Source organism: Pyxicephalus adspersus, chromosome Z (assembly GCF_032062135.1).
Source record: "Pyxicephalus adspersus chromosome Z, UCB_Pads_2.0, whole genome shotgun sequence".
Classification (NCBI taxonomy): domain Eukaryota; kingdom Metazoa; phylum Chordata; class Amphibia; order Anura; family Pyxicephalidae; genus Pyxicephalus; species Pyxicephalus adspersus.
Window position 1 is genome coordinate 16,348,057 of NC_092871.1, and position 12,042 is coordinate 16,360,098.

At 38.7% G+C, this 12,042-nt stretch overlaps 1 protein-coding gene across 3 annotated transcripts in view; it reads left to right on the top strand.

The window, feature by feature from the left end:
• The window catches only part of MEIS3 (Meis homeobox 3), a 29,483-nt gene that overhangs the window by 1,973 nt on the left and 15,468 nt on the right, over nt 1-12,042 (top strand). For all 3 annotated transcript variants that reach the window (XM_072429853.1, XM_072429854.1, XM_072429856.1), the window contains exons 2-6: nt 805-1,007; nt 3,065-3,212; nt 5,431-5,481; nt 6,753-6,803; nt 9,013-9,162. In XM_072429853.1, the coding sequence (XP_072285954.1) occupies nt 805-1,007; nt 3,065-3,212; nt 5,431-5,481; nt 6,753-6,803; nt 9,013-9,162 (603 nt within the window). The remainder of the gene's footprint in view (nt 1-804; nt 1,008-3,064; nt 3,213-5,430; nt 5,482-6,752; nt 6,804-9,012; nt 9,163-12,042) is intronic.

The window sequence follows — 12,042 nt, forward strand, 5'->3', positions numbered from 1 at the left end:
TTTTTTGGAATTTTTGTCCTTGTAGATGTGTTCTGATTTTTAGTGTATTTTTTATGTTGGTGTTTAAATGGGCAATAGGACATGTGAACACATTACATGAAGATCAGGGTGTAAAATATATATTTTTTTCAATTTATGTCGAAGGTTTTTTTTTGTCTGGGCAGGTTTCTAAGTTTTACTTGTTTATTTTATGTATATATGGTGTTATTATGTGTGTGTGTGTCTATATTTTATTCTGTATTGTATACAACATCCGCTTGTAACAATGTCTTGTAGGAATGTATCATTGTATGCATGTGATAGAACAGTTAGTAATATATGAATATATATCTCTTAAAGACAACTATAAAAGTTTATAGATTTATGAGCTGTGCATTATATATTTATATTTTGCCCCAGGTATTATTGTAGAGGTAACATTTATGTGGTTTAGATAGAATAGAGATGTATGTGTGTATATGGATGGATTGCATGCTAATATCTACATGATATAAAAACACGGGTTAAGTATTTATAGGTTCACTAAGTAGTTAGTATGTGTTATCCATATGGCATATTGCACACCATATAGCAATAATGTAGGTGGTGTTGTGTGGGCTGTAGGTAATATGGCTATGTCTGTGTTGCTGACATTATAGCAGTATAAGTTTGCTGGAAGAGCAGATGGAGTAACAATACAGTTCAGGCAGTGATGAGTATACAGCATTCCTGGGTGAACATTTATGCCCTCATGGAAAGTTACAGATGTTTGTATAAAATGCAGTGTGCTGACATCTAATCTTTTTCTTGGTTGTGTGGTTGCAGTACGACGAAATGGTGCATTACCCAGGGTTAGATGGCATCCCTTTGGCCGGCTTTGGGGATGCACACACAGGAAGAGCAATGCAGCACCATCCCCTTACCCAGAACTCACCCTATGGGTCTGCAGCAGCAGCTCATCGAGTCCCAATGCCCCCTGGTATGGGCAACAACGACAGCCTGAAGAGGGAGAAGGATGAAATTTACGGGTAAGAGATTCTGCTGTTCTTCATGAGTTTGCTGCCGGTTGCAAACCAGTGTTGACCTTTTAGTGGTTTACAATATAGTGTGCTGTGTACAGATCCGAGAGGCCCTGGGCTGCCTCTACACTCTTCATATACACAGATTATGGCTGAACGTCCATGGCAGCTGTGCTGTTACACTGACGCACTTGTACCTCATAAAAATCTGTTTTTAAACATCAAGACAGTCAAAAGTCACTTTCTGCCTTGACGATTCTTTAAAAATTTTGAATTTTGTTTGTTTCAACACTTACTAAACCTCAATATTGCTGCCAAATTCATCTTGTGTCCGCTGCTATTTTTTGGAACTTGTTTTTGACACGTGTAACACTTTTGAATAAAATAAAATAACCCGTAAATTAATTGATCCATCAATTACCCTTTCTATATTATTTGCACTTGAACGTATTGTACCTATATATAAGGCTTGCATTGAGTCTAGCGTTCAGCTTCTTGGCTGGGTTGTACACTATGTGGTTTGTCTATTTTCCAGGCCAACAAGCAGATTATTGGCAGCATGTATTGAAATCCCGTATTGTATTTAAGCAATATGTACAGCCTGTAGATAAATAGATTTATTGGTGTTGCTGGAAAGCGCATAAAGCCTTACCGTGTATTCTAAAAAACATTCACTTGTGATTTCATCAGGAGAAAGAGCTGACACTTATTTTTCTGGGTTGAAGCCAATATTTGTGTTTGCTAAACAGTCGCTTATTTCAAGATTGGGGGAATTACACCGTGTCTTATGTGATAGACTCATAGAAAAAAAAGACATCTGGTTTTTGATAAATAACTAGTCTTAGGCTTTGGTAAAACATGAGTGCAGACAGATAGATGTAACAATATACAAGAAATGTACTAACCTATTAATTAACCAATTTTTTGCTTTATTATAACAATATTAATATAACATTTATATTGGTATGTGTGTGTTTATTCCCAGGTGTTCAAAGTCTTGTATTCTATAATCATTATATAAAGTAAGACCTTCAGGCGTTGTTGCATCTGCTATATAATGTCATAAACTGTAACAATTAGTCTTTTTTTTTATAGATTTTAAATTATTTTTATGGTAGGTTTAGCCCTGGGTTAAAAGCTGCGACTGATTTGTGATCCAAAATAATTTAGCTTTTAGTTGTTAAATTCTAATGAAATGATTAAAAAACAGGGATTTTTTTTGGAGTGTGTGTATTAAACAGAGGCTGAGATTTGTCTTGTTAAACCAGTGTTAAGAGTCCAAGTGTAACACAATACCACCCACAGCCTGTCTATAAATATACAGACACGTGTGTGTACATCTAAAAATACATATGTCTTTATAATCCGCTAGAATATAATGTATGCAAACATCTTCATCTGTATAGGATACCTGTCCTGTAATGTGGCTAAAAAAAACCTGGAATGATCTTGCTACACAAACATGTAAATGTATATATGTATAATGACCACATAAAGGATTTTTTTTAAATATATAGAAAGCCTACTTTTGATGCGGTTGTGTAGAGGAAGTAATGTTTTCAATACCAGCACACCTAATGTATCTATTAATTTCTGTATATAGAACTGATTGTTATCTGTTTCTAACTTATTGTTACTGTGCCCATAGATTACACTAATGTGCGTGTTTGACGTAAAAAGATGTGAATTTACACAAGATTATGTGAGAATATTCTGAGAATAATGATGTCTTTATGGACCAATCAGAAATAATCAATGTCTGCTTTGACTGTGATGATTTAAGCTGTAAATAGTTGTTCTGGGTTATTATCACCTTGCATGTGATTGTTGCTGTTTATGTTGTTTTGGCTGATAAGTCTGGTTGATGAATGGCTATGTATTTGGCCTACTGGCAGTATTAGAATATATTCCTATAGACTGCAAGCTCTCGGAACCACAGTTGGATATTGGGGTCCTTAAAGCCATGGGGTGTGTGTAGTTTGTTTTTTTGTTTTTTTCCTGAAGTGAGAGATTATAATTCCCCATATGACATATCAGTGTGTAACTGTAACACTGTCTCCCCACAGACACCCCCTCTTTCCTCTACTGGCGCTGGTGTTTGAGAAGTGCGAACTGGCGACGTGTTCACCGCGGGATAATTCCGGCTCCTTCCCAGGGGGGGACGTGTGCTCATCGGACTCTTTCAATGAAGATATTGCCGTGTTTGCTAAACAGGTGAGCGTGAGCAGGACTGAAAAAACAAAAAAAACCTCAGCTGATGGATTGTTAGATGTGGTGTGTTTTTATCAAGAATGCGATCAGGAAAAGATGGATTCAATTAACACAAAAGAGGAAAGGTCACTTAGAAGCCTAGAATGTTGACGTTAGATAAAGAACAGTTGGCCTGACTTGTAATTGACATCTCTAGATGGTGGGTGTGTTCTCCATGCCATGCATTTTCAGCAACCAATGAGGAGTAGGAGTTGTGAACTTTTGCTTTGGCTTACCCAAACACCAAAACCACTGGGTGTTGTTCATTCTGGTGGATGAGCTATAACGGAACAAGTAGCCAACCAATCATATTCATTAGATGCTTCTGGGACTACAAGCCCCAGCATGGCCTGCAAACTAGGTGCATAGTTGATTTTTTGTGCAACAGATTCATTTTCTGTACATGAAGAATTTTTTCTAGGTCCATTTCTAATTCTTTAATGTAAATAAGTTAAAATATCAGAGTTATATTCCTGTGTTTGCTTTTTTTTTGCACAAATAGTATTTTATAGTCCAATGGGACCGACATGGAGTCTCTCTCACAAAATATGCAGCTCCTGTGGGTTGTGGACAATGAAACAGCCATTACACACAGTTCCACCCGGCAGTATGACCCTCCTCCATTATACTTCTCCACAGCGTCAACAAACTGATCTCTAAACTGTAACTTCACTCAGAAACGCTTCTGCAGCTCACAAAAACACAAGGACACATATCCTGACTCTGGGGCTCATTTACTAAAGGCTTTAGGCTGTGGATTATTGATATTTAAAGGATAAATGGTCCAAGAAAAAGCTCTGTCGATTTCAGCCATCCAATCATATGCAAGCATTTTTTTTCATTTTCTTTAAACTAATTTAGCTATTCCTTGCAACGCTACATTTACCAAGATAAGTGAATTATATCGCGCAGAATGATAATTTGCGCTAAACTTTTAGTAAATCAACCCCATTGGCCTTCATATTTAGCCCCTCTCAGTGCTATTCTACTACATTTAGGGAATGTATAACCCAAGGTTCATTCTGTGTTGGAAGAGGTTGGCACCAGTGAATAAGACATCTGATCACTCACCCTTTCTGCAACAGAGAAATGCGGCAGCAAGCATTGCTAAATTAATACTCTGAAACTATTCAGTGTAATTGGATTGCTGCACTGCATATGTGTTCCAGCAATGTAATTAAAAGTGTGAGTTTAATGACTAATAATGAAGTATACTGTCAGTACACTCTTGGAGGCTGTTAAAGAGATGCAGGCAGTGTGGAGAACTTGTGCCCCTCTAAAGCAAGCGATAGCGTTCAGGATTTTTTACTTTCTCAATTTTCTATTTTTTTTTATATTTTCCTTTAAATTAGAGTCCTTCAAGCCTTGTTTTTTTTATTTTTAATGTTCTGGTTGCATTGTGTGATGCATACACATAGGAACGTATATATGTTCTGCACCAAAGTGGCCAATGGGATAAATTAAGCCTATAAACGCCATCATCTAGCCAAGAATTCAGCAGCCCAATATGCTAATCCATTCATTAATCCTAGAAGTAAAAATCCGGGTGACTTCATTTAGATTGACAAGCTCGTCTACACAAATGGACTGATCCTTACCTCTCAGAGTACAGGAAAAAAGTGGTAGGCAGATGTGGAGTTCTCCATGAAGGGAAAAAATCTGACTTTTTATTTTTTTTATTTTTGTACCCAAAGAATCTTGTAAAAAATGAAAAATGCTGATCTTGGGTTTTGTACATTATACTGAAATGTATGCATGTTTTCTGAAGTATAAAGATGGCGTTCTTCTTTAAAAATAACAGGTTTTATTAAAAAAAATAACACTAAGGGGAATAAAGCAATAGAAAAACACTTAAAAACACAATCACTCTCTGACTAAAACAAATGTCTCTTTCTGAAGTTGGGAGATAGGAAAAATCCCGATATCTCCTTGTTGATGTTTTATGGATGGGGGAAAGCGAGATGGTTTAGGATATAAAAGGAGAGATGCTGACGTGAGGCCGCAGAGGAGCCTCCTCTAGGGGATACGCAAGGCAAGAAGATCAACCATTTAATAGATTATTGGAGAATAAAATGCAAAGTTTATCTGAAGAAGAACTGGAGGGGGATACACGTAGTGTCAGCGGGATGGAGAGCTTCTCTCTTTGATGGTAACGCACTGTGTTTCTGCTTTATGTCTCCAGGTCAGAACGGAAAAACCTCTCTTCTCCTCCAATCCAGAGCTGGACAACCTGGTAAGACTTGTTTAAAAGAACTTGTAATTTTTTATTATGAGTTTCAGTTACTTATGCATTGTTCATCGGCAAAGCCCATTACAACTATTTACATTTATTTTTAATGTACCCTTTATGGACTAGATTGGCTGTTTTAGGCTGGGTGAGCGTAATGACACAAGTAGGCCCTTGGCACACTACTAGTACAGAACATCATTTAATCTTTCCATTTCAAGCAATTGGTAAAACAAGTCTTTAGTTAAACATGTTTTAGTTTAGGTTGGTGGTTAGATGAACTACGGATATACAATGTTGCGTAGTTAAATATTTTTAATGGCCACTGATTTTTAGCACCAGGCAAATCCTTAAAAGCAACTGATAGCTCTTAAGTTTTTTTTTTAAATATGTAATGTAATTGTTACATAAACAATATAGCTTTTATTATTTTCTTTCCATTTTAAACTGGCTTTAGCCATGCGTTTTATCATCCTTAAACATTGTCATTCCCTTCTCCTGTAATTGTCTACTTTCACCAGAATGCTGAGCAGAGCTTTGGGGTCAGATTTCAGGCATCCCCAGCAAACTGCTTTACTTAGAAATTAAAGTTCAGGTAGATAATAAAGTGCCGTACATTTAAAAGTAAAACCATACACTTTCATTAGGGTCCCTTTCATACTATTTGTGGGTCAAACAGAGCAACAAAGTTAAACAAATCTGTGAAGTATTTCAACCTGGAGCAATTTTTTTTCTTCCCTTTAATAAATAAGCCTTTTAGAGAGCAAAGGGTTTAGGATAAGAGCTTGAGATATTAGCATCACAATCCAGGTTACATTACTGATAGGTCCTCCTTGCCGCACCCTTCCTGTCCTGTTTAGTTATAGTTGCCCTGGTCTCTGGCAATGAGGCCTCCAATCATTTTTGATAAGTAAGTAGTAAGTACAATATCCCACAGTAACCAATATCTCCAATAAGAAATCTGCTCTAAAGTTATTTGATTATTGCATTTTATGCATCATCACTGTGCTTTTGGTTTTGAATAAAGAATGTGATTCTCTTAAAATGCTTATTAAGCCATTAGCCAGTGATCAGCCTGGAACTACAGGATAGTCAGGGTGCAGCAAATATAAGTGCATTCACAACAGTTGGGTCCATGAATTGCACACATACGCACAATGCACTGAGAGTCTATCGGGTTTTAATTAGATGGCATGTAGTATATTGTCTTGCAGCAGCACTTTCTTATATTACTCTCAAGATATAGGTGACCTTTCCACCTCTCTCTTTATTTGCAGATGATACAGGCGATCCAGGTTTTACGATTTCACTTGTTAGAGCTGGAAAAGGTAAGATAAAGAAATATCAAGCTTTTTGGGGGCTCATGGTCGTTACAGTTCAGCTGTTTGCTCTCAAGTGAGCAGAAAGTGATTTGGTGAATTCAGTGATGTGCATGCTGATCTGGGGAGGGGGGGCAGTGTGAAGAGGTGCTGAGCTAAGGTTTGTACCCTCTAGTACTGTAACTAGGACAAGATGAACAATTATTTCCACATAGACACAGAACACTACAGCCCTCAAGACACAGTAGCTCCCTCTTAGTTTTCAGCTGAGGAGAAGACACGTCATATGTTCAACTCAGAAAAACTGCTGTAAAAAAAAAAAAAACAGAAGCCATGGAGTTTAGAAATGGACAGCCCCTTACACACTGGTGAGCAGCTAGCAACGGAGGAACTACAAGTCACAGCATGTCCTACCAGCCTGAGTTGGGAAGTAGCCAAACATGCCTGTGTGCCAAGGCTCAAGCGAAAGCTGCTACTCTGACTCTAGGTATGCATACTACGCCCAGGGAATTAAACAGTCTAGTTTTAAAGCCCCAAATATAGTATTGATCCAAGGAATCGGAACACATGCTTACTGTCCTTGCAGATATTTTGCTTTGTGACAGATTCCATGCAAAAGCTTTGATAACATGTTAGGTGTGTGGTGCTGGCTCCAGGGCTTTTTATCCTTCTTCTACCAGTACAGGGTCACTGATCTGCAACAAATATATGCATATCAGGTGTCCTAACATGCTTGTTCCAGGTCATTCCCTTAGCAGCGAAAGGGAAGGATGACAGCTCTGGAATATGTGCCTTCATTAACATGACAGGTTCACTTTAACCGAGGGAGCAGATAATTAAAAGACCCTGTGACCCAAATGTGTATGAAAGTTCTTGCAAGGCTTTATAATTTATGGTCTCCTTTCATTATATCAGTTCCACAGACAGTGACTATTGCAGATGAAGTATACACATAATCTGGACTGAAGATGGTCAGAATGACAGCAATATAATGGAGTGGTATTTTCCAACCCCTAATTTATTTCCTGTACCAACCATCTAAAATACCCAATTGTTGTCTTGTTACCACCTTTTGCCTATCTTGGCAGAATAACAGGATGCAAGGCTACATTACACAAACCTCTCTTCACTGTTTGTGTACTAGTATCAATTTGTTTGTATACATGGTGGTGAATGTTATTTGTACCTCATAACACAAGAGCTACAATACATTTTTGTAGCATGGTTGCCCTTTAATTAAATGGAAAGACAATAATCTGAGGTAATTGTGGACCTTTAGATTGTAAGCTCTCTAGGTTAGAGCATTGCAACACCTGCTAGATCTTGCTGCTTCAGTGTATACTGTTAGGGCTGTACATAAACACATTAAGGTCCGATGGATATTTAGGTCAACTGCTACGCAGTGCATGGAGTTTTCTGTCTATTTTACACGGATGGATGCGAGGTGCAGTAATGAGCTGTGCATGTAAAGATGAGGAGGCATACCAAGGCGTGCTCTGCATGCCCCCAGGCAAGAAAAGGTTAATTGTACAGTCAGGGAAAAAAAAGTGTTCCCCCTGCCTCCTTCCATATGGAGAATCCCATCAGGTTGTGGAAGAGCACTGCTGGCACATACCACTTTGAGAGGCAGGGGAGGGGGCAGAGATGAAAGACACCACTTCAGAACTGCCCCTCTGGTTTGATAAGCTAATGAGCTCATTAAAGGATACAAGAGGCTCTGCTGGTTTGTAACCAGATAATCCTCTTGTTAATGTGGTAATTAACCCTTTGATTCCCTTTGCTGGCCTGCTGGGAATCTGGGAGGATTAAAGAATAGGCCTGGGGGTTGTAGAGGTGGGAGGTAAGAGTTGTGTGTAATAACTGAATAAAGATTGCCCTTTCTGTGTTCACCTTAGGCCCAGGTTACTGACTAATATTGGGATATTACATTCAAATAATTTGGTGGCTGTCACAGTATATGGAAACGATTGGTCAACCTAAATACCTATCCAGTATACAAGAACCAAAAGTCTCAGCATGCCTCATTGGTATGTAATAATAATAATAACTGGTAAGACATGGTGAGACTATTAGGTCCTCAGATTCAGGTTGTTGTTTACAATGTGGGTCGGCCCCAATTTACCTAAACTTGGTATTTATGTGATTCCAATATCCCATTCATTGTCAATGTTTTTAGGTACTTCCTCCCGGCTAATATATAACTAATCTTTCCTTGTAGGTTCATGATTTGTGTGATAACTTCTGTCATCGATATATCACCTGTCTGAAAGGAAAGATGCCCATCGATTTAGTGATAGATGACCGTGACGGCTCCTCTAAGTCAGACCTGGAGGATTTCACAGGATCCTGTACAAGTTTATCAGATCAGGTAAAGATGTCCGTTCTGCACTTACCTCAAATATACAAACTACGTCTGAGAAGAGACACCATTTTGTTATTTTGCCCCACATATTAAAGTGGGTAAACGTATGCTTTGAAGTCTGGTGCAATTAAATCAATCATAACTATTATTGACCTGTTGGTTTAAGGAAACTTTTTGCCTCCTGTGTGCCCTAACTCACAATTCTTTGTAGTATTTTATAGCGAAGCCATTCAGTGGTTAAATTGTAGCAGTTTGTGACAGTGACAAGCAGGCCTTATTTACTTCGATGTGTTTATCTACAAAATCACCAGCATCAGCAATTCAGAACAGATATTTACTACTGCTACAAAATCTTCATAGCCCTAAATTCATATATCTGGGAAAGTTAGGTACTTGTAATTTCTAATGGTGGCATTTTAGTCCATTCAAACCTCTCATCTCCATATAAGGAAAAAAAATAAGCATTTTATAATTATACTCCATAATTTTTCCCGCTCTAGGCTTGTGCAATTCCGCGTACTCTTGAGCAAAAGATGTGATTTTAAAATGCAACACCCCTTAGACGGTTAAAAAAGCACATAAAAGATTTAAAATGTTGACAATTAAAACGGTATATGTGCCACGCAGTCCTGAACTTGGTCAAAAATCTGATATTTAAACCTTTACAGTGCAAATTGTTTGGCTAGCATGATGGAATCCGATTGTCCTTGGCAATACCTGAACCCGATGGCTTTACAGTATATAGGCAGTGTTTGGCGTGTGTATGTACACGCATGTTAAGTACCTATTGTAGTAGACTGCAGTGTGTTACAGCATTGTTATGACGTGTGTACATTAACGTGAGCATGTGATAGAAGAGGACCCATCTCACAGGGACACTGTGCTGCATCTTTAATGAGGCATATCCCAGGATTGTAATTGTTGGTTACGTTTCTCTCCAGTTAACGAAGCCCTGCCCGGCATTCTCCCGCCTCTTTCCCAAACTAATGCAGGCGATGATGCATTTGCCTATAGCTGGACTGATGCATTTTTAATATTCCTTCAGGCTAAGGAACGAGCAGGATACAGAGCGAGGCCTAGCACTGAGTGCACTAATTCCAAATTCTAAGCAGCAGCCTATTGTGTACATGTCACCCTGCTCACAGCATCGCCACCTAACCCTTTCCTCACCACAAACCTCCAATGCCCACACTGCCTGCTCATTATTATGCCTCCCACCTCTGCTGGACCTTCCATATTCCTTTATTATTAAATAGCAATAAAAGTCTGCAGCTGCTAATTTAGCCAACCGTGTTTTATCTGCTACAGGCAAATGTACGACTCATCCTCTTCAACCGGCCATGTTTATATAGGATGCAAAAATCTTGGGAGGAAGGGATTTTTTGTGCAATACAGTAATACAATTCCTCTAGCTAGATAATTTGTCATCATTTTTCATCTATTTGGTTTCAGGTGACTTTTTTGGTTCTCCATCAGTATGATTGGTTGTTTAAACACAATTAGGTTGATGAAGCCTTAGGATGTATCCTATTAATTTCCTGTATTGCCACACAGGACTTTGTGTATGAAAACGTAAAGACCTTGTATTTTCTGACAGGTAGCTGTTCGCACTTTTTATTACCATTCCCCAGGGTAAGCTTGAATCTGATTGGTGGCTGTTTGAAACTAGTGTCAGTTCTTACTGCCCATATTGGCAACATGGAAAGATGGTGGTTACCGGTGTCAGTCGCTATGGTAACATTTTCAGGGAAGTTTAAACTCAGCTCATGTGTCCTGAAATTGCAGTTGTTGAAAGGCTTCTGTGAAACATTCATGTTTACCTTCTTGGAGATATTTAATTTTGGCAGCATGGTGTCACAGCAAAGGTTAACACTGCCTTGCAGCATTGAGGTCCTCTTTAGCCCTGAGGCACTAACTATAGGGAGCTCATATGTTATCCTATGTTCATGTTGCTTTGGATTCTCTGTTTTCCTCCCACAGTCCAAAGGCTTACTGGTAGATTAACTGTCTTCTGGCTAAATTATCCCCCGCGTGTGTATTTGTTAGCTCCACTGGGGCGGTGACTGACGTGTCTGAATACATTTATCTTGCAGCACAGCTACACAACTTGTAGCTTCTCTGCAACACAAAAAAATCAACACTTTATATATGGGAGATACATTTTATTTAGTGCTATCTTCAAAGGTATAGGGATATGTTTTACTATAGAAGCCCAGGGTTAACCAATATGGCATGCTCCCTTCATCCTCCATCTTTGCACATGTGACAATAATAGCTCGGCTTATATACCGAAGGTGCAGAATATCCAAGCTTCATCAGGACACTGCAGGTTGTACGCTGTGCAGCTCTGGGTAGAAAGAACGCTGGGATATAAAAATATTCACTGAGATTTAAACTTACAAAGAGAACCTGTTATGTCTATGAGCTGAGTCAGTTTCTACCAGAAATTGGAAGCCGGGACCTACGACGATCCTGAGTTGTCCCATTGACCAGTGAGGAGCTGAGGGTGGGAGAAAGAGTTTGCCTTTCTCTACTTAAGTCACACTTTGCATAAAAGGCCATTGGGAGTTCTAACCCAGTTTAAATTTGTAAGCACATATTTTATAATTCCTTGTAAGAGTTTAATACACAGACATACATTACACTTCCTACTCCATGCTGCCAAAAAAATTGAGTGAGATTTATATTTATGGAAATGCTGGGGGACATATAATATATATCTGACCTGCCATGGGCTCAACATTTGGTACAGCAGTACATTCTGATCCTGGAAAGGTCGGCCTAATAATGTCACTGACACATTTATACTTCATTTCCTAGAAGGACTGACATTGGTATACTCTGGTCCTTGGAAGGACTGACCCATTAAACAAGCCACTGTCATCT